Source organism: Anarrhichthys ocellatus, unplaced genomic scaffold (genome assembly GCF_004355925.1).
Source record: "Anarrhichthys ocellatus isolate YVR2014 unplaced genomic scaffold, GSC_Weel_1.0 scaffold22, whole genome shotgun sequence".
Classification (NCBI taxonomy): domain Eukaryota; kingdom Metazoa; phylum Chordata; class Actinopteri; order Perciformes; family Anarhichadidae; genus Anarrhichthys; species Anarrhichthys ocellatus.
In genome coordinates, this window is record NW_022280052.1 from 151,205 (window position 1) to 173,252 (window position 22,048).

A 22,048-nucleotide genomic window follows, 5' to 3' on the forward strand; every position below is an offset into this window, starting at 1 on the left:
CATCATTGCATGTGTTTGTGTGTACATGCATGTGTGAGGGTGTGTGTATTTGGAGTAGAGCGGGGGGGCGCTCTGTTATGTCATTGGCTGTCTGGAATGTAGGGGCGTGGCTTGTGCCAGTAATGATATCTGAGAGAGAGAGAGAGAGAGAGAGAGAGAGGCGTCAGGTTGCAGCTCCAATAAAAGACTGGAAAAGACAATTTGCTGAAAGACAAGCAGAGGGAGGGAGAGAAAGAGAGAGAGAGTGGGTGTGGGGTAGGTAGAAAGAAGAGAGCGAGAGAAAGAGACTGAATAATACTGTACTGAAGAGAAACTGAGACTTGGAGCGACATCACAGATGTAGGAGGGAGGGGAGCAGAAACAGAAGAGTTGCAGAGCGATTCCTCCAACCATCCTCCTACTTCAGATGCTCTCCTCCTCGCCTGCGTCCTTCCACCTCCCTCCTTTCATCCATCCATCCAGCCACCCATCCCTCACTCCCGTCTTCCCTCCATATTTAATGGGAGCACACTCAGTGTCAGAGGGGAGATTGACTGGTCATCTCCTTGGACTAGAGAGGAGGAGGGAGGGAGGGAGGAAGAGGTGGGGTGGAGAGAGACAGAGAGAAAGAGTGAACCCCCTTAAATAATCAATCCTCATATCCTGTCGTTGCCTGGCCCACGCTCCCCCTCACTCTGTCTACTCTCTGAAGAGAGGAAAGGAAGAGTTGAAGAGAGGAGATTTTGGACTACCAGAGATGTGGATGTTGGACATTTCTCCTGGCTATGAGAAGTCGGGATAATGGACAAATGGATGGACAACAAACACAGAGCTGCAGATGGATTGACGATGTACAAAGACCTTGACAGACCGACTGATGCTCCAACTCTAAGAGGACTCTGTCTACCTGCCCTGCACTTTCTACCTCCTCCTCCAACTCCTCCTCCGGCTCCTCCTAATCTCTTCATCTGCCAGCTGCTCTCTCATTCCTGAGGGAGCCAAAGAAGAGAAAAGGGAAGATAAAGAGAAAATAATAAGTGAAAATGGAGAAGATGATGAATATAGCAACATAATCTTCAGCAGAAACTGGTGACAGCGAATAATGAAGTGCTGGTCTTTATTTGACAGCACCACCTTAAGAGCTTCAGAGGAAGAGAGAGAAAGCGAAGCGAAAAATTAGAGATGAAGCAGGGGAGAAGCGCTACATCATGAACTCTATCTTTTGTGTCTAAGGGAAGAGCAGACAGCAGAGACGATGAACTATATTTTCGGCAACAACACCCTGTACCCCCGCAGCGCGAGGGTGGGTCATGGAGTCAAACAGAAGCTGGGGCCCAAGCGGAGCTCCTCGGAGGATCTCCCACCTCACCACACCTCCTCCCCCTCCACCTCCTCTCCCGCCTCCTCCTCCCCCTCCACCTCCTCCTCTCGCTGGCATCAGCTCCTTACGTTCTTCTCCAAGAGGAGTGCCTTCACCGACTGTATCACTGCTAGCCAGGTAACACACACGCGTCACACCCTGTGTGTGTGTGTGTGTGTGTGTGCGTGCGCGTGCGTGCGTGTGTGTGCTTTACGCTTGAGGGGTGGTAGGGGATCAGGGTGGGAAGCATGTAACTTAACCTGGGTTTTTGTTGGGTCTGTGTGTGTGTGTGTGTGTGTGCGTGTGTGCATACATGGGGCTGCTCATTCCATTATTCTCTAGTTTCAGTTTCTCAGCCAAAACAGGGAGGCAGTCGGGGGAAGCAGGGAGTTTTTTTTTAAATTAAAGTTAAAGCAGCTTTCTGTTGATGGTTGAGATTTGTGATAGCATTGTCATGGCAATGAGCCTTGGTATAGTGTATGAGATCCAGAGAGCCGGTGCGTTGCCATGGCAAAGCCATCGTTTAGCTGCGTAGTCCAGTGGCACTACATGTTAAATACACATTGAAATCAAGACCAGTGCCATGGAAAGGGAAGATGTGAGGCTCGCCTGATGAGAGAGGAGTCACCACATGTTTGAATCCTGTGTGTTTTATAGAAAATAAATGCATAAATAAATGTCATCATACAAGCAGCTTGCATAAATCTCCCAACTAATAATCCCCCAAAAAAATCTAACAACCTATGATGGACCCAGCAGACCAGGAGCTACTTACTGTACCTGATAAAGATCTTTGCATGAGGCCTCTCTGATGTTGACAGATGCTGCTGCCACTGTCTGCAGTACACAGTCTCAATTTGTGCACTACACCTCTTCTTACCACTTCCACAATGACAGTAATGCATCAAAGTATGCTCCATCTGTTCAGATTCTTTAATCCAAACAACCTTTTCATCAGACATCATCACAATTGCTCATTTTTGTGCACAAGGACACATGAATCCCTTTCATGTAGGTTTGTTTCATGTCATCAGGTTCTGCCTTTTTCATTTTTTTTATGTGCTCTTAAATGCAAACCATCCACTCTTGGAAGAATATTTGGGGAGTTGATAATAATATCAGATGCTTATATTTAGGACGCTTTGTGTGACACTGCACGTCTGAGCAGAAGCAGAAGGAGAAAATGTCAGCCCATTAGGAAACTGCTGCTGTGAGCTGATTGTCTGTGACTTGAGTCCAGCTCCAACATACTGTAGAAACATTAAAAACACTCAACAAAAAAATCTCTGTTAAAGAAAGAGAAGTACAGGGTAGTAATTCAGTATGGCGTAATTTAAAGAGCACCAGTCAAACCTCAAGTGGACGGCGGCGATATGGAAACGTGATGGAAATATTGCATTTGTGATTGTTTGATGCATTAATCACTCAACATTACAGTCTCTTTCTTGAGCCCGTCATATTTTTTTTTCGTCTGCCACAATAGAAGGAAAGCTTCAGGGGATGTTTAGACCACATGCTTCGTCATGATTTATTCACATTTCTCCACCTCATCCAAGTGTAAAAAAAAAAGATTCAAAACGATCCTAAAAACAGGTGGATGGAAAAGCACTTATTGTAATGGCAACGTCTTTGTCTGAATGACAGAATGCTTGATGATGTATTACTGTTGCACAGAACGATTAAATACTTTCTGTACTGCAGATGACAAATGCAGTAATGTATCCAAACCTGCATTATTGATCTAAAGTTCCTGAGTGAACGGGGCGCCACACAATGTTCAACCCTGCAGCGCTTTTACAGTTGTCTGCAGATTTACAGCACAGCCACTGGAAAAACTGCCCCCCCCCCCCCACCCTTTTTGCAGTAATCATGTTGGCCAGTGTTTTCCCAAGGTGTTGCCATTTTCCTGTCTAAGGCACTTACTGCATGACTGATGGGCCATTATACTACACACACACAGAGCTGTTGGCCCTGTTGATGCAGGAGGGACTGTTTTTTTTTTAACTGTTTGTTGGAAGTTGTTTGGAACTGCGGATTTGGCCTTGTAAGACGAAACAAAAAATATGCCTTTACGCGTTTCAGACTGTGTCTGCGTCTCAGTGTGCAGGGTCATGGTCAGATTCGATTTTAATAGTTGATCTAACACACACAAACACACACACACACAAACACACATACATGCATCCATTACGCTCACATTTTCCCTCTGACGAAAGCCATATAGTGTAAAACAGTATGCCATTTAGAGGTCTGGAACTTGTTTGAGTCTGGGGAGATGGTACTTTATCTCACTGGAAGCATTGTATTGCAGAATGTCATCCTTGCTGACCGTAATAGTACTGATGGCTTGTGCTGTTATAGCCCACCAGTCAACCTGTCTCTTTCGGTGGCTCCAGTGTTGACTTCAGGCTGTCTTTTGATTGTGACATTGTAAGACTTGTTTGATTATGTAGGTTACCCACAGTGATTTTGTTCCATCTCTCTGCTGAGCAAAATGCAGCATTATTGTGGCCATGGAGCAGCTTAGCAAAGCGCCATATCTGATTTATGTGTTTTAGATCTCATAATCTTCTCCTGAGTTCATCACTCTCAATCATCAAAGGGTTGCCCCATCTGTTTTCCACTGTTTGAGTACACACACTGGCCCTCTCTCCCTCTCCCCCAGCCCCCACCCTGTCTCTGTAGAATTGATGAGTGCTACAGCAGAGGTATGCAAGTCATGTTGGCTCTTCAGCAACAGCTCTAAAAGCCTTAAAGATGTGTTTAGTGGTCACAGGAAATGGGGTTGTAGAGAGGGATGGACAGAGCTAGAGAGAAGGAGCGACAGATAGGTAGAGAGAGAAAAATACTTGAGGGAGACAATTAGTGATTGATTAGGACTGTGATAGAAATCTCAAAGTGGGCGATGTGAATATATCATATGCGTTACCTGCTTAGATGAAAATGTAGCCGTCAACATAAAGAGCACACGTCAGTTAATCGATTATTTTAGCCGGATTGGATATGACAGGAATGTTGATAGTGTCAAAATCAGAGGCATTAAGTAAGTGACACTATTACTACTTCCATTTTCTCTTTGGCTTTTCTGCAATTTGTTCAATGTTCCCACAAAGCAACGGAGAGGTAAGCAGATTCTAAAAGAAATGAAATACATACAGTTCACCTGTATCGCAGCCGATTTTTTGCTATTATTATCACATTCTTTGCTAGAATGAGATATGGAAATGACATTTATATAAAGACCTTTTCAACGGAATTGCATTATAGTCAACTTTTTGTCAGCTGACGTCTTTCACATTCACTGCAACAGGAAAAAAAACCTGGAACACATTTTCTTGATTGCATTTGCGACTTTTAAAATGGTCAGTTTTGGGTCATTTCAAAATGGAAAACGTGTCAGGAGCCACGTCATTAACGCATCAACCATTAACGCGCGGGCATGCAGTAGACTTCCACCTCCTCTCCCCAACACACAGCCCGCTCCTATAGAGTGTTCCACTCTCCCTGTGCCTCGTAGGACACCACAGTGCATATGATCTGTTGAGATCTGTTGCTCTAATCATGCTATGTTGCAGTAAATGTCATATTAAGGTGCATTTGTACCTGTACACTATGAAAGTCAATAACTTCTCCTGCCTCATGTTGAATTGGTCATCTGTTACTGAGTGGGCAGTACGTAAGAGACCAAAGTAAGAGTTGTGTTTTTGTGAATCTTCACACCATACCTGTTAGTTTTCACCTCCCGCAGACTTCTTTGTGCATATAGAAACTATACGTCATCGCCGCATAGGAATCAAGCAGTACTTCAGTGCAGGCGTGAGGGGGAGGGAATGTCATGCATTTATTTGACGAAAATAACTAAATATGGGACAGGGAAACCAAGATGTGGGGTTCATTTACCACAGAACGTATTCCTGTTCTGTCGTACCTGTGCTGCACTCACATCATAAGGGAATATTGGAGCAGCTTGAAGGTTCAAACATTAATGTGTTTAGACTTGTTTGAAAACCACCCTGACTGACGTGTATTCTGCCCATTCTGGTTGATCCCAATCAGCTGATGCATGTGAACTTACATGTGTGCTGCGGTTGCTTTTTTAGAAATATATGTAATCAGTGGGAGGGGCTTATGCAAATGTTTACAACCTGGACCACCATCGTCCGTTGCGACCAATGAGCTTCTTCTCTGATGCTGGCCAACACTGCAGGCGGCATCTGCTGTTGTCATGGTGATGCTGATCACCAAGCAATGCGTGGCATGTGGATGTCTGTGTGTGTGTGTGCGCGATGGTGTGTGTGTGTGCGTGTGTGTGTGAGAGAGTGAGTTAAGGAGGAAGAAAAAACTTTGTGTAAATTTAAAATCTTAATTCACTCGTTCACACACACACACACACATTGTATTGTGGCAGTGAGTAGTGCATTAGACTTGTGGTGCTTGAGCGCGCGTGAGGTGTTGCATCACCCTCTGTGTGTGGGATGAAGCTTGCATATCAGCTCTCTCCCACACACACATACACGTACACACACACACACATCTGTTCTCTGCTGATATAATCGACGCAGATTAGCTGACCACGAGCAATCACTTAATATGACCACGAACTAATGAGGCTGAACACAACATAATGACAGCTCCATCCATCCTCCAGTAATCAGTGTGGAATTGTTTGACACTTCTAAAGGCTTGACCTATTCACTGCTGCTCGTGATAACTTCATAACGGGATATAAATGATGATGAAAACAATCAGAAGCTTTTGACACATTGCTGCTTTCAAGAGTCAGCTTTTTAAATCTTACAGCAACACTGTCTGCTTGTGTGATGTAACCAGGCAGAGTGATATTAGTACTTTTGCCATCCAGTCACACATGGATGTGTTGCAGTCAGTGACAGGCTCATTGCTGTCTAATTGAATTGGAAAAGCCATTGTTACAAAGAGAATACAGAACAACCCCAAAAACGTCCCATGTGACGCTATCGCTCTTGACCTGTAAGTGTTGTCCCTCCTCGTAGGCCAGACAGTGTGCTTCTTGGTTAATATTAAAGTTCAATGTAATTCTCTGGCATCCTGTGACACGAGTGAATGTCAGCACCGCCAGTGGTTCAAGGAGGAGGGAACCTGCCTGCCATTGGAAAGTCTGATCTATACCAACCACCATGTCTTGGTAAACAAAGCGCTGGTTACTGGAGTTATTTGACTTTGCCACAGTTGCTTGTACTCGCTTGGTCAGTTTTGACCTTTGGTGGAAAGAATTTCCTTGTGTCGGTTAGAGCTGAAACAATCCTGGAACTGTGTTCATAATCAATTAAGAATTTCAGTCATTTTTAAAACTAAAATGCCAAACATGTGCTTCCATATTCCTGAATGTGTGGACTTACTCAATATCTGTGGGTTTTGGGCAGTTGTTTGGATAAGACGAGCAATTTTAATATTGATATATTTTCACTGTGGAAAATTGTGATGTACATTTTTCACAATTTGTTATTGATGTTTAGGAAAATGATTCATAGAGAAAAAGATTATTTAAAAATAATCGATAGTTGCGTACCATTAGCATCACTGTTGTTTCTCAGTTGTGTTTGTACCTGTGATGTGAGCTTGTGGACGACTTATTGTGTGTTTGTAATAAATGATAGAACCAGAGGAGGAATTAATGAGCAACATCTTCGTTGTCTTGCATCTCCTTGATCTCTGCCAGCGATAGACAGAGGGCGGCATCTCTAAGCATTTAAAAAACAGAGTTAGAAATGAAGTCGTGGAGGAGGAGATCTCGAGGCTGGCAGACATGGACACCTAGATAGAGAGAGACAGAGTGGCTAACTCATCTGTAACAGACACTGAGACAATATCCTTAACAGAGAATACCATTACAGAGAAGACATTCCTTTCTCTCAGTTACTGTTGAACCGAGTGTCCTGACCTGAGCAAGTGATCTCACCCGAGGCCACACGAGTGGGATTGTTTCCCGATCATTCTGAGGTCGGCTCTAGGGAGTGTAGAAGACTCCCCCTGTTGACCCCACTGCTAACTCTCAGATCCCATTTCAGCATGTACTAGCCCTTCTTATGGTGTTTGGAATGATTAGAGAGGATATTGGATTGCAGTTCATTGACTATTCAAGCAAACAGATCTATTCTTTTTTTTTTTTTTAAACGTGTTTCATATTAACTTCAGATACAACTACATGAGTCTCATCCACTAAATCACTCACAAACTCACGGTACAACATCATGTGTTTTGGTACAAAATATTCTTTGAGCCAAATTGGTTGTCATACATGTTGGGAGAGAACCATGATACATACTTAAAATGATACTCCTACAAGGGTCTTTTGGAAAATAGGCCTTCAGATAAACGTCTTGCAAACCCAAAAACAAGGTAACATTTGCCAGGTGAATTCTACGGTGCAGTTTGTGGTCACAGTTTGTGGTCACAGTGGTGTTTGTGGGTCCCCTGAGAAGCCTTGTGCCCTGATGTAGTTGGACAGACTGCATATAGTAGGAGCTTACACGGTGTGCTTACACAGATTGTTTTGGTGACCTGTACGGTCTTGGTGGGATTTTTTTTCCGCGACAAATCATGACAAGAAAACTCCACAGGGGACCTTTTTTAAGTGTTTGAATGAATCAAATTATCTTGCAGCCCAAGACAGCATTGCTTTTTTTAGTTCCTTGTTTTGAGCAAAAGTTCCCCTTAATGAGCTGTGACACATATTTTCCAAATCTCGTGGCTCTCCTCAAACCTTCGTGTAAAAGGTTGTCGTTTCCTTTTTCAAACAAGCTGGATAAGCAGAGTATCTGTGGTGAAGAAAGTAGAGCATCTGGACTCTACTGGGTTGGCCAGAACCATGACTCCAATGGGATGCCCATGTTGCTCTGTCTCTGCTGGATGCTAAAGTAGGCAATTGTTGGTTACCACATTAGCGATACCAGCTCGGTGCGTTGGCTGTTTTCTGTGACTTTGTTTTGGAAAAGACTTGTTCTCTGACCACATTATCTCATCTGTGATATTTAGATAGAAAGATAGATAGATAGATACTTTATTAATCCCAGAAGGGGAAATCTTTTATTGCCACAAACGTAGAATATGACCTAATGCTTGAATGTAAATGATCCAAACTGACATTATTTTCAATCATGTCCGTTCTGTAATGATGCTGCTTTTCACACCACACCATAACCTTCCAGCCTCATCCCAAAACAAATCTCTGCTCTAGTCATAACAGACGCTGTAAATTGAAACTGATTTCATTCTGCCACGTTGTGTGTGTGTGGCTGCTGGTGTGATGTATGATAATGAACCTCTCAGGCTGTAACCTCACCTGTCTGATCCCCCGCTGATCCATGGAGACCACAGCTCTGCTGTGTTGAGATGCATGTGTTTTCATGTTCTTTACCTTCAGAGTATCTGCAGCCATTAGGCAGTTATTCTGTGTGTATGACTTTAATTAAGTTCAGCCAGGAACAGTTAAACCAGTGTGTATTTAAAAAAAATGAATAGAGCTGAAAACACGGCAATACTTGGAGTTATTTGGTTATCATTCTTAAAGATTGAACCATATAATTACACTGGCCTATAGTATAAATTATTTGCAGTAATATGCAGTTACCCTCTACATCAGTGCTTACCGGAGTGGACATTTGCAAAATAATAGCCAGAGATTAAGCAAAAATGATACTAAGATGAAACCAACCAACTACCACAATGACATTTTCCAAATTGATTGAATTATTATGCTATAGTGCACCATTTTGTGTTATGATTGTGCTCAAACTGGATTAAAACCCCATCTTCCCCTGTGTGCTTGCATTTCCTACCACCATTTTTCATCTCTTCCAGGAGTCAACTAGACATTGACGTGAGCTGCAGTATCTTTGTACGATATCATACATGATGTCAATCAGTGCTGATAATATCAGACAGCTGAAACAAATAACTCAGTAATGATGAGGGGACAATATGTGTGTAGTGTCTCCCATCAGTGCTCCATCGGTCTGTGGAGTCTGAGGCCCCCTGCTGGGGATGTTCAGTATCACAATCTTGTTTTCCTGCATATAGTGGAGTTGGGAAATAAATTACATATATTAAATGTTTTTTGCTAAGGCAAATCACTAGAGCCCCTTGGCTAGATTTTATTTCCTGTTGCATGTCTGCTTTCCCAATTTAAAACTCGATTCCCATCAATTCTGCTTGACATAGTCACAGATCCTCTTCAGCAGATCAGAAGTTCAGAAATCAGGAGTCACGATCATTTCATTTGAGGAACAGCAAAGAGGTGGCAAGTGTTCGGAGGATTTAAAACTGGCTTAAAGTTTATAGTAGTGGGATTGCAATGTCTGAAATATAGTCATAGATGGCTTTCACACTTGATTTGTTTCCTATTAAACTAAAGCAACAGCATGAGACCAGTATCGTTCTGGGGTGGGGATGGGCTCACTTACAGGCCAGACTGACCTGTAACGATGTGTTTGTGTTCACTACACTCGTGAAAGTCCATTACACTTATTAAGAGGAGTAGAAAAGGTTTGACGCTCGATAAATGAGGATATTCTTCCTGGATTTCCATCTGGTCAGTCTGACACAGAACATGAAACGAGGATTCAATTGAGCAAACCGTTTTACAGAGTTCATGATTGCACGCTCGATGGACTAATTCGATGTGTTTCTTAAGAATTCTTCTCAGAGCCGTGTCAAAACTGAGTGGGGGTAGAAAACTAAGCAGAGCTTGACGTGGTGTGGGCACGCTGACTCAGAGGTCTTATACATAACAATATTTGCGGGTAATGTTTTCTCCTTTGATATGGATATAGCATTCATAGCATCTACTAAAGTCATACTTGGGATTTTGCCTGATAAGACTTGATTATTTTAAATTATTCTACTGAACTAAAACTCAAACCCTAAGCCTAACTCTTTTACTGACTCTATATTTGTTTCACCTCGTCTTCAACCATTCGTCACCGTAACCCTATTATTATTAGTGTGGGCTTCATCTAGTATTGTGATGCTAACAGCCTATTCTCCTTGCTCATCCTCTCCTGACTGAGCGGTTAGCCTGCGGCGCTAGCAGCACTTTACACCGGGAACACACACACACACACACACACTAGGCGGCTATAACAGCCTTTCTCTCAACCACCCTCACCATCTTTTCATCTATTTGTGCTCTCCACATGGACGCTGCTTCTTAATGTCCCTCGTGTGCCTGTCTATCTGCCCCTCTCTCTCTCTCTCTCTCTCTCTCTCTCTCTCTCTCTCTGTTATCAGGTTGGTTTGGGGCGAGTTGTGGCATATATTTACTGACATTATAGAGGCTTCGACCTCATAGCTGACAGCTGTGTTTGCGTGTATATCCAGCTCTGTGTATAAACCTATGGCATCTTCTGTTCTTTCTTAAATATCAGCCAGCTGTAAAAAGCCAAAAGCTATAATTAAATATGATATTAAATATAGTGAGCATTCTGCACATCACTGTAAAAGTCATTTATATAAGTCAACTATATAAATAAACAAATACTTTAAAAGGCTGCTTGACCAATGGATTCATTGATCTGTGTTTGGAGAAATTTTGATGACTTGTGGTTTTAAAGGATTACTTCAAGCACAAAATAATTATTTTATATCAATTACTTGAACTGTTAAAAATGAATTCCACGTTGAACAAAGAATTTAAAAAAGGAGAAAAATCTTGTTGAATTGACATAAATGGGGGTTAATTAATTAACAACAGCACACAATCCGTTTACACAACTTGTGCCGTATAACCAAGTGGTACAGTGGCTCAGTGCTTCCCAAACATATATCTTTTCTAAATATAACACTTTAAGTAGAAGTGTTTTAAATTGTAAGGATTTAGCGAGGATGCTGCACTGCACTTGTTGTGTGAGAGTTGTTAAACAATCTTTGCTGTTGTTAAACACAACCCCAAGGTAATAATACGAATAATAATGAATATAATGAAATAGTCAATGTCACAAATAAATTGATATATTTTCATCAATGGAGTGTTGTTGGTATTTTTTTAGACCTGAGACCTGAGTTTCAAAATGAAAAACTAAATATCTTACAAATATAATCACATTTCGGTAGTTTTTCATTTTTCATTAGGCTAAATTTACTAAATACTTCAGTATTTAAATAATAAATGGGCACTTTTAAAGCATTTTCTACCTAAGCAGGAAAAGGTTTGTTTCACAAACACTTACATACGATGGAAAATGCATCTCAAAAATGCTATAAATGTTTTTCTTGAGTCAAACTATATGAAATTCAATTTAACCAAATTATTATTTCAGGACATAATACGAGTTTAATGCAAACAATACTTTATAGTTTCTGTACAACAACACTAGATACAATGTGGTTGAAGTATTACGTTTATATAGAAACCAAGAGGAGAGACATTTGCAGTGTTTACCGTCAAGCCAACTTTGAAATGGCTTTTTATTTTACACAATCATCACAACACCTACACCATACCTGGATGACTGTGTGTGTGGGTGTGTGTGTGTGTGTGTGTGAGTGTGTGTGTGTGTGTGTGTGTGTGTGGTGACTTGTTAGAAACTGCAGATTAAAATGCCTGTTCCACCCCAACAAAGATTAGACTTGGAGACAGACGCACAAGCAAAGAAGCACACATTCTCACAAGGAAAATAGGCCAATGCATAGAGAGACACACACACACACACACACAGCAAGCATTTACTATTCCAGCTGACCCTGCCTGCCTTCGGATGCTTTAAAATAACAAGACAAAAGGTTGATGGAAGGAACGGACCTCCGCCAATCACAGCTCTCTGTTTATTGTACACACACACTGACTGAGTTCTGAGCGCTGTATCACTGTCCCTGGTCGCCTATTGATTAGTCATGCCTGGCTGCTGTCATGTGCAGGAGTTTCAGGGAAGCCCCTAATTGGCTAGTCCAGGAGAGAGAGGGAGAGAGAGAGGGAGGGGTAGAGAGAGAGTTGAAAAGAGAGAGAGTTGAAAAGAGAGAGAGGGACAGACACTGAGAGAAGGAGGCAGCATAGAAAGATGAGAGGCTGAGAAAGAGAATTGTGCATAGAGATGTGGCCTAATATTAAATCTTGATAACAGAAAGATAAAGCAAGACAGGCTGAAAGAAGGACAACAAAGAAACTACAACTCTTTCTAACCATCTGGATGGAAAGAATGAACATGAATCTCAAAACACAAGAATTCAAACGAAACTCTACTTTTTCTTTTGGAATATATGACTCAAACTGCATCGTCTGCAGAGCGACCAACACTTCAGATACAAAGTCGGCGTGCGCACCAACATAGGTGGATAATGTGAGTTACCCTGATTGACTGACCATTGAAGTGGAGCGTAATCACGGAATGAGGAAGACAAACCTTCAATCGGAGCGCATTAAATACAGACATCCTGAGAGAAAGCAGGACTGAAAGGAGGCTCAACTTGTCCAGGTGGTCCTTCTGTTTCTACTTTGGACCAAACCTTTTATTCTACGACTGACCCTGTTGCCCTGAGAGATGGTACGAGAGTCAATGTGCTCGTAAGTGGAGAAAGCCAAGAAGAGCAGTGTTGAATATCACACTTAAGGAGGATTCTTATGCTTTTCAGGACTAGTTGATGCTCTAATCTAAAAGGGAGAAGAAATGGAAACAACACCAACACCGGACTATCTAAATTTTCTGATATTTCAGTGATCTTAGACACGCAGCAGAAAGAGAGGAACGGTGGGATTACCAACTTTGCACCGGACACAGAGGAGGATTGGTTGTTCTGGAGAGGCATGACCTACATTATTCAGACACAAGTGATTCTGAGGAGCTACTCCCTTTTGTCATCTCTGTAAAGAAGACGATGTGGTGAGAGCGACACAAAAAGATCTCTTTGTATATATATATATATATATATATATATGTGTGTAGCGATGACCACTTATTTCCACAGCCATGAATTCTGCTGTAGCCCCAAGAAGCCCAGCAGTGGCTCCACTAAAGGCAAGTCTGGCAAAGGGAAGCCCAAGTCAGGAAAGAGCCACTCTCACACGAAACATAGCCAGCATTTACTGCAAATACAGACGCCAAATCACCAGCTGCAGCCTTCACCGCTGCACTCCCCAAATCAGCATCCCCATTCGACGAAACATGACTGCCATAGGCCAAAACTTCTGCTTCCTTCTCCCTCTCCCAGCTACTACCACATAGCACTGCCGTCTCCAAGTCATCAGCTAGCTCCGCCATCGCCAACTTACCAGCTGGCTCCACCATCACCAAATCGCCTACTTCACTCGCCAAGCCACCACCAGCTTCACCTATCACCGAGTCATCATCAGCTGCAGCATCATTCTCACAACCAGCAACACTACCATCCACCGGCCTCGCCAAGTCACCTGCTTTCTTCACAATCGACGCATCAAATCTACCGCCAACAACAGCAGCAGCAGCAGCAGATGCAGCTCCATTCACCCAGTCACCACTCGCTGTTCCAGCAGTACCAACACCACCATCACTGCCCTTCTCCTCTTCCTCACGCCTCCCAGTCACTGTCTATCCACCCCTTTCACTCGCCACAGCTTCCCCTGTGTTCAGGGCTGGGCGGTTATGGGTGGAGCACACTGCCAACCAACCTGGCCAGCAGGGGCTCCAGAGGAAAGTTCCCCAACCTTAGGGACAGTGTGAAGAAGAGCCCCACAAAGAGTAAAGCCAAGGGCAAGGCTGGAAGCAGACCGTGGCCCAATGACACGTACATCTGGACCGCACACTCACTGGAAACGCCCCCACACGTGCCGCTCATTCGCCACTTTTCACAAATACATGCCCATGTGCAGGTAGGTTTGATGGCTGGATGGTATGGATACAGTAGGTAGTGTTAGGTCCCTGCTCCTAGCAGAGAACAGCACAACAAACTATTTACCATCCACCTCTGATACTAAAAAGAGCTGTTACAGAACACAGGTTGAGTTATTAAGTCTTGCAATCGTACTGAAAGTTTGAAAACGTTTCACTTTTCGCATACGATATGTAAATCAATACTTTTCCTTTGCCAGGCATTAAAGGAGATGCCTCAACCTATTTCAGGGTGATGGTCAGTTGAGGCTAGATCACATTGCACATGTGAAATCAAAAACATGTTGCCTTTAATTCTTCTCTCAGTGTTTTTTATTTGCCTCACCTTATCTTAATAAACCTTTTAGAGTTAAACAATAGAATACAATTGCAGAGCAGAAGAGAACTAGACTTTCAGCAATTTTTCAAGTGTCTGCTATCATAGCATCTTGAAGGAAGTTACAGTACAAAAAAGTGGAAAGAATAACACTGTATTGAGAAACATAACGCAATCTATGTCGCCAAATTAATTCCATATTTCAGTAATGTTCAAGGTAGTCCTGGAATCAAGATATATCAGACACTAAAGGAATGATGGGACAAAGACTACTTTTATCACTATTACTTATTCCCAAACTGCCCTTTAAGTGAAGCGCTGACAGCCTGAAGTGCTTCAGTGCTGTTCTGAACATAAACTTGCTCTCTGTGCTGTCTACAGAATTGCATTATATTTGTAGTGTTGTGACTCTCCCTTGAAGAAAGTAGTTCTCAGAATTGTTTGAAACTAATAGACCAAGCAGATTGTGGTTAAATGAGAGTTTTCTCGAAATAATCGGAACCTTTTATCGGAAGTTATCATCGCCCTGGTTGCCTTGACAAAAAGCCAATGGGGATTTTTCCATTTTTCCATTTGAGTTAGCCATCTATTAAGGTTGTGTTAACCGCAGATCCTATATCAGGCATCTTACCAAAAACACATTGACTTTGAGACGAGATAACTGGAAGTGTAAAGATGCTAAGTCCTTTCCGGGTTTAGGAATCATTCATGCAGCACTTTCTAGTGAGCTCAGGAAAAGCCTGTTACTCGCTGTTGGTTGGGTAGTCATTGTGCGGTACAGTAATCAGATATTGCAGGTAGTGGTAGTCTGATTAGCGTGATGACCATGGCCGCTCTGATTTGATTAGATCTGATTAGCTCATTAGTCAAATGGAGTTTTCTTGCACATTAGGAAGACAGAGTGGACAGTGATATTAGGAGTGGAGTCTGTTTGTGTGTATGAATATCTCAGCATTGGCCCTTTCTGCTCAAAATAAAAACCTAAAGTAAAGTCTTGACCAAGTAAGGTCAGATGTGGCAGAAAAACAGCGCTTTGAATTAATTCTTTAAATATTTTTGCGTAACACTCGACAGTCTGCTCCAATGTGGTTTGGGACTTTTCCTGTTTGCACTTCCTATGTTCTTGCATGTCTGAGGGATTATTTAGCAAGCTGCTCCTGTGGTCATCATTTAGATATTTCTGGATTCTTGATTTCTGTTTCATCAAATCACGATTCATTTGCTAATTAAATTGTCATGATGATGATGTGGAAGCTGAACCCAGCACTCTGCGCCAACACACACACACTCAAAACATTTCTTAACAACCATGCAGAGCATGAGAAATCTGATGAAAGCAGTTTGTCTCGTTGTCTAACGAACTCCTTCTAAGCTGTGCTGAACTGAACCAGGCCACAGTACCATGACAACACAGCTGGTGTAACAGCAATCATGTAACAACTAACATTCACATGCATAGTGCAGCAAAACACTGTCTGGATATGGATGGTGTCTGCGTGTGTGTCTGTGTGTTTGTGTATTTGTGTGTGAGTGCTTGTTTGTTTATAATTGCACGTTTGTTCTTTTGGCCTTTTCATGTAACACAACCACACACACACACAGTCATATTGATGTTACATAAGCCTGCAGTCTGACATGGCGTGTTAATGGAATAACCAGCGGATAGACCGACTGGATTTGTGGCTGTGTGAATGACACACACACACACGCGCACACACACACACACACACACACACACACACACACACACACATATAGACAAAGACACACACAGAGGTTGTGTGCATTTTGTACATTGCTGCTGTTACGATGGTGAAGGAGTCAGGTAAAGTTTAAGGGAGTCAATGGAACAGGTTAACTTTAGGCAGTTGCTTCTGTGAAGTCAGCATGAAGGTGTATTATGTTACATTAGCATCGGCTGAGATGACCCTGCAGTCAGATGAAGCATTTTCATCTGAACCAGTTCTGTTTTTGGTCAACATATTTAAAACACTCCTCATTCTTCACTGTTTTAGAAAGTTCAAACCAAACAACAGGACACATTTAGTTATTCTACAATAGCAGGAAACCCTTTGAAAGGTCAGATTTATTAAGGGACCCTTTGTGGTATTGATTTATCCTGATGTGACCTTTCTTTACAGCGTCAATCTGTAAGAAGTGGTGGAATCTGACTAAGTATTTACCCAAGTACTCTACTACAGTGCAATGTTTAGGCTACTTGTATTACCATATACTTCTTCTCCACTATATTTCAGAGGGAGCTTTCTACTTTTTACTTCACTGCATTTATTTGAAACCTGTAGTAAGTTAGTTAGCTAGATTGAAATTTTACATAAAAAATGACATCATGACTGAAATAAAATGTGATGAATTCAATAGTAACAACAGTATCCTGAGCCCTTTAGTGCTTCTTACCACTTTATGTCTGTAAAATCGAATAATATACCTCCGACAGAGACCATTCTGCTGCATAATGAGCACTTTTACTTTGTATGTGTTAACTACATTTTGTTGATAATAGTTCTGTACTTTCATCAAAGCAAATTTTGAATGCAGGACTGAAGATTTACCACAACAACGGCACCATTGAGTTTAAAGATGAAATAATTTGCTGAAAGTGTACAACATGAGCATGTAGCATTTTAATGTTTCATGGAAACAGGTGGGACGGACTTCAGAATATTTGTGATAATAATTATTCTGTATGGAGCATCATTTATCATCTTTACCCTCCACCTGTATCTCTCTCTCTTTCTCACCTTCATTCACATCAACACACCCGCACACACACACACACACACACACACAAAGATCCTAACAGCTGCAACTGTCAGCACAACCCTTACTGTCACCCCAATATCCACAAACTCTACTGTATCTACCCCCACCACCCCTCCCAACTCCCTCTTTCATTCATTCTGTGAATCTCTTTCCATGTCTCTTCTCCCACTATTATTTGTTTTAATCTTTTTTACTCATGTCTGTGGTTTTAAGGGGATGGGGGTGCATCTGTCTGCACCCTCTGCTCCACATTGCTGTTGTTGAGCAGGCACATTTGACTCCTCCCACCATACATACAGCATAATCCCTCTGATCCCCCCCCCCCCCCCCCCCCCCCCCCCCCCCCCCCCTTTCCCTCTCCTCTCTTACACACACACACCCACAAACACACACACACACACACACCCCCCCCCCCCCCCTCTCTCTCTCTCTCTCTTTCTGTTCCCGTGTGGGATCAAGCATCCTGTCAGCTTGACTGACAGACAGTTTGACATGTGGTGGAGAGAGAGAGAGAGACATGGAGTGAAATAATATATGTGTGTGTGTGTGTGTTTGTGTGTGTGTCTGTGTAAGAGAGGAGATAAAGGAGGGAGAAAGGGGGGATGAGGGAGGTAGAGATTAGTTCAGAGGGATAGATGCTATTGCTGCTCTGTTGCACATTGATGCAGTGAAGTGAAGACTGTGAGCACTGTCCATTTGGTTGGCTAGCTTGGTTGATGTTTGGTTATCTGGTTTGTTTGGGAAGTCTTTTTTTTGGGCTGCAGAAGAAGAGCTGGAGCTTCAGATTATCTCACGTGGACTGGCTTGGTCATTGCTGGTTTGTTGGAGATCACTCGAGCAGCAGACGCTGGACCGGCGAGCATTAAATACTCTCTGAAGGAGAAAGTGAGACGAGACCAGGGCGAAAGCGGAGACAGGTGGCGAAAAAAGGGTGGACTGATAACATGGGGGCTGGCGCTCACCTTGCAAATACATGGAGAAAGAAACTCCTTGTGGCTATTTATTAGGTAGTGTGAGGTTTACCATTTGCTGTGCTCACGTAGGAAGCAGGAGGAAAGACAATGTCAGTCATCTGCTGCTGCTTTAACCCCGAACTGTCCAGGCCTGGATGCTAGAAGGAGGCCAGGGAGAAAGAGGAGACTGAGCTTAGAGAAGAAGGGGGAGGGAGAGAAGGAGGGAGTAGACGGCACATGGGAGATTGCGACTGTTTATGTTTTTAATTTTGGAATTGATCAAATTAGATGGATCTAAGCTGGACATTTAATTTAGGACTCTACATGCGGTTGGCATACAATACGATAGAAAGTACTGTCGAGTACAGAACAGGCCATTAGAATACAATCGAAAATGTAAAAGTAGCCCAGGGTTTGTGGTGCCGTACTGAATTGCTACAGCAAGAGTACTTAATGGCCCAGTAACAGAGCTTTATAAAACAGTCTGTTACGTTGCAGTGCGGTTTGCAGTGTGGTACTTTGATATTGTCCACAATAAGGGCTGTGCAGTATGTCATGTGGTGTATGCTGTCGCTCCGTGGTGGTAATCTGTAGCAGATGTACTCAACATGCTGTACCAGAACATGAGACGAGTAAGTCAACATCACAGATCTCTGTGTGTTTACGTGTGTTTCTTACAGTAAACGGCATCAGCCATCTTGGTGAAATGCTGTATGTCTTGGGTTTTGTGATAATATCTTTCAAATTTAAAAGAGTTTAATCACTTTGCTGTTCTCTCTTACAGGCCAACCCCCCTCCAGTGGTGGTCAACGCGGACAGTGTCGACACCCCCCCATACGTGAGTACTGGTTCAAATATATGGTCTGTCAAATTTTAAGCTCCGCCCACCTGTGGACTTTGCACCCCACTGATACTTAAACGTCTGTCATAAAAGAACCAATGTGTATGTGTAGCTGCATTTTGAGGATGAGCTCCTAAATATGTACCACGGCCAGGCACGACCTCAATCAGACGCATTTATTAAATGTCAGTGTTGCCACTGTTGATACATTTTAATTGATCCAATCTATAAGGTTTTCACTCCTACAAGACGTGCAGTTATATTTCTAGTCAAGCTTACATATGGAATTCTAGTAGCATCTACTGTTATTGTGTAACTTTGTGAATATCCACTTCAAATGCTTTACTCTGTAAAAAGACAAGAGCCAAACACATGTCATGTGAACTTTTATTTTACTGTGTGAAGCACTTTCTGGAGCTTCTACTCTAAATGTTCGGTAGCTTCAATACTTCTCCCCCATACAAAAAAGACACAATAGTGATCCTGTATTTAGACAGAAAGCTGCGTCCAGAATTAAATGGATCCAGATGTCATTTTACTGGTAGCCAGCTGCCTCGGAGAATCAGTGTCTGCTGTTGTTAGATCAGTTTATTATGTAATTACTGTGAATTACCCCCTGCTGAACTGTCTGGGATATAATACAGAGAGAGAGAAAATGACTTCTCTTTTGCAGAATTCTCCTAATATGTCACTGACATGATTGTTGAATGTTGTCTTCGTCCAAAGAAGTGTGATTAATGTATGTATTATATATATATATAGAGAGAGAAAAAAACAGATCTATATTGTTAATATATTTGTTGTTGTTGCTGTAAATGAGGCAATGGTGGTATATTGACCCCTTTTCAAGACAGGGAAATAGATTTAAACACACAGCAGATGCACGAGGCTGTTTCTGCGTACTGTGCTTATAAAATTAAAAGCTTATTTTTGATATTCTGATAATTTCATGATGCTTTTCTTAAAAGATTAAATGAACTCTGTTAAGCAGGAAATATCACAATCATGTTTTAAGGGATTGGAACCTACAGCTTTAAGAATGGCAGAGAGCTATTATCGTCCTTAATTGTTTTTCAAAATAATCCAATGGTTTGTGTTTATAGTAAATTCATGTGGCCTTTAATCAGGTGCCCGGTCCGAATATGTACACACTGTTTGGTAGGTGATAACAGGCACACTGCACATTGTAGCTGATGGAAGATTGTGCTGTTTGAAACGACAGAAATTCAAAATCTGAACTAATCTGACTGCACAGAGACACAGATTACAGCCAAGGGGATTACATGGGCCATTGGGATGCTACTCGACCACTGTGTTTGTGTGTGTGTATGTGTGTGTGTGTGTGCGTGTGTGTGCATGCCTGCCTACAGCAGCTATAGCTGGAACAAGACACTCATCTCCCAGTTTAAATGGACTGGCAAAATATGTAATAGTCTGCTCGGATCGGATTTAATTCTGCATGTTGTTCATTCAGTCAGGGAATCTAGATGTTAATATGTTTTATAGTTCAGGCAGTCCTGGCTGAGTGGTGTGATTGGCTCGTGGGTAATTCAGCATGGATGTTCTTAAATATGACGTCAGAGGTACATCATCATTAATACGCATTACCAGTTTAATCTCTGGGATTCATGCGTCATTCATAAACTATCAAATGTCTAATTTGCCTTTTCTATAATTCTGCTGTTTGTTGCCATTTGTATTTATTGGTAATAATCAGCTCACATTTTGTTTTAGAGTTGGAAAGGAAAAATTCTTCAACTTCTGAATGCTGATAGGTGTTGAAAAGAGGCATATTTAGTGTCACATACTATTGAATGCACCTGCATGTTGTGCAGAAACGGTGAGATATTTGATGAAGCTGTGATAAACATGAAGGTTTTAATGCAACATGTGAGGGTGGTGGACCTGCTAAGAGCAACGACGTGACAGAGAGAAATACTGCTTATGAATTGTGAACGTGAAAAGCTTTTTCCAGATTTACTCTTAATATTTACTCTCTTAGTCTTCTTCTTCTCTGACAGGTCAATGGAACAGAAGCAGACTATGAATATGAGGAAATCACGCTGGAGCGGGTAAAGACTAACATGCAATGAAACACACCTCGAAAGTGCATGCTTATTTGATAAACTGTAATGTAATCAGTTATTAAATCAACCCCCCATGTCACAGTAACTCCATCTGTTTGGACTGACCCCTGTCCTCCAAACAGACACTAAAAACATTATCGGTGCAAGAGTGCCGATTTAAAACTAGGAGAAATCCTGTGCTCAGACAAAGACAAGCAAAGGTTGTCTCTCTCTCTCTCTCTCTCTCTCTCTCTCTCTCTCTCTCTCTCTCTCTCTGCCTCCATCTCTCCAACTTACTTCTTCTGTGAGATTCAAGTGAAGGTTAACAGAAAATGTTAATTGTTAGAACATGTTTTTGTAAGTCCAACGAAAACAAGAGCTGAAGATCATCAAAATAAATGTATGAAGTACACCAATATGTAATCAGTATACGGCATAATTAGTCTTGCAACGTGGGATAAAACTTAGTTTTTGGCGGATAAAACTTCATTCCATACCTGTTCATATAAAACAATAGCTTGTTGATAATTGTCACTTACTGCAAGCTGCAGAATAAAGACATTGTTTGGAGTGTAAGTGATTCGATTTCCTATTTAAAAGTGTACTGTAAAAATCATATGAAGATATTTAAATAATGGTGTAGTCGGGGCTAAATCCAGCAAACTTTTTAAATTTTTTCAGTTTCAGGGAAACAAAAAACATGAATTACAGTAAAACTGTATGTTTTTTTTACTGAGGTATTTTGACATACTTAAGTATTTCCATTCTTTGCTACTATATACTTCTGCTCCTTTACATTTCAGAGGGAAATATCATACTTTTTACTACACCACATTTTAATACTTATAGTTATTCTAGTACTACTAACGCCTTACATAAAAGACATGATATGTGCATATGTAATGATACACTATAC

General features: G+C 41.9%; 1 protein-coding gene across 8 annotated transcripts in view; it reads left to right on the forward strand.

The window, feature by feature from the left end:
• The window catches only part of LOC116390286 (discs large homolog 1-like protein), a 95,140-nt gene that overhangs the window by 35,438 nt on the left and 37,654 nt on the right, over positions 1-22,048 (forward strand). For 7 of the 8 annotated variants that reach the window (XM_031859787.1, XM_031859789.1, XM_031859788.1 and 4 more), the window contains 2 exons: positions 19,010-19,063; positions 21,088-21,138. In XM_031859787.1, the coding sequence (XP_031715647.1) occupies positions 19,010-19,063; positions 21,088-21,138 (105 nt within the window). Of the gene's footprint in view, positions 1-6; positions 1,478-19,009; positions 19,064-21,087; positions 21,139-22,048 lie in introns of those variants that run through there. The other variant, XM_031859795.1, reaches the window with a different exon arrangement.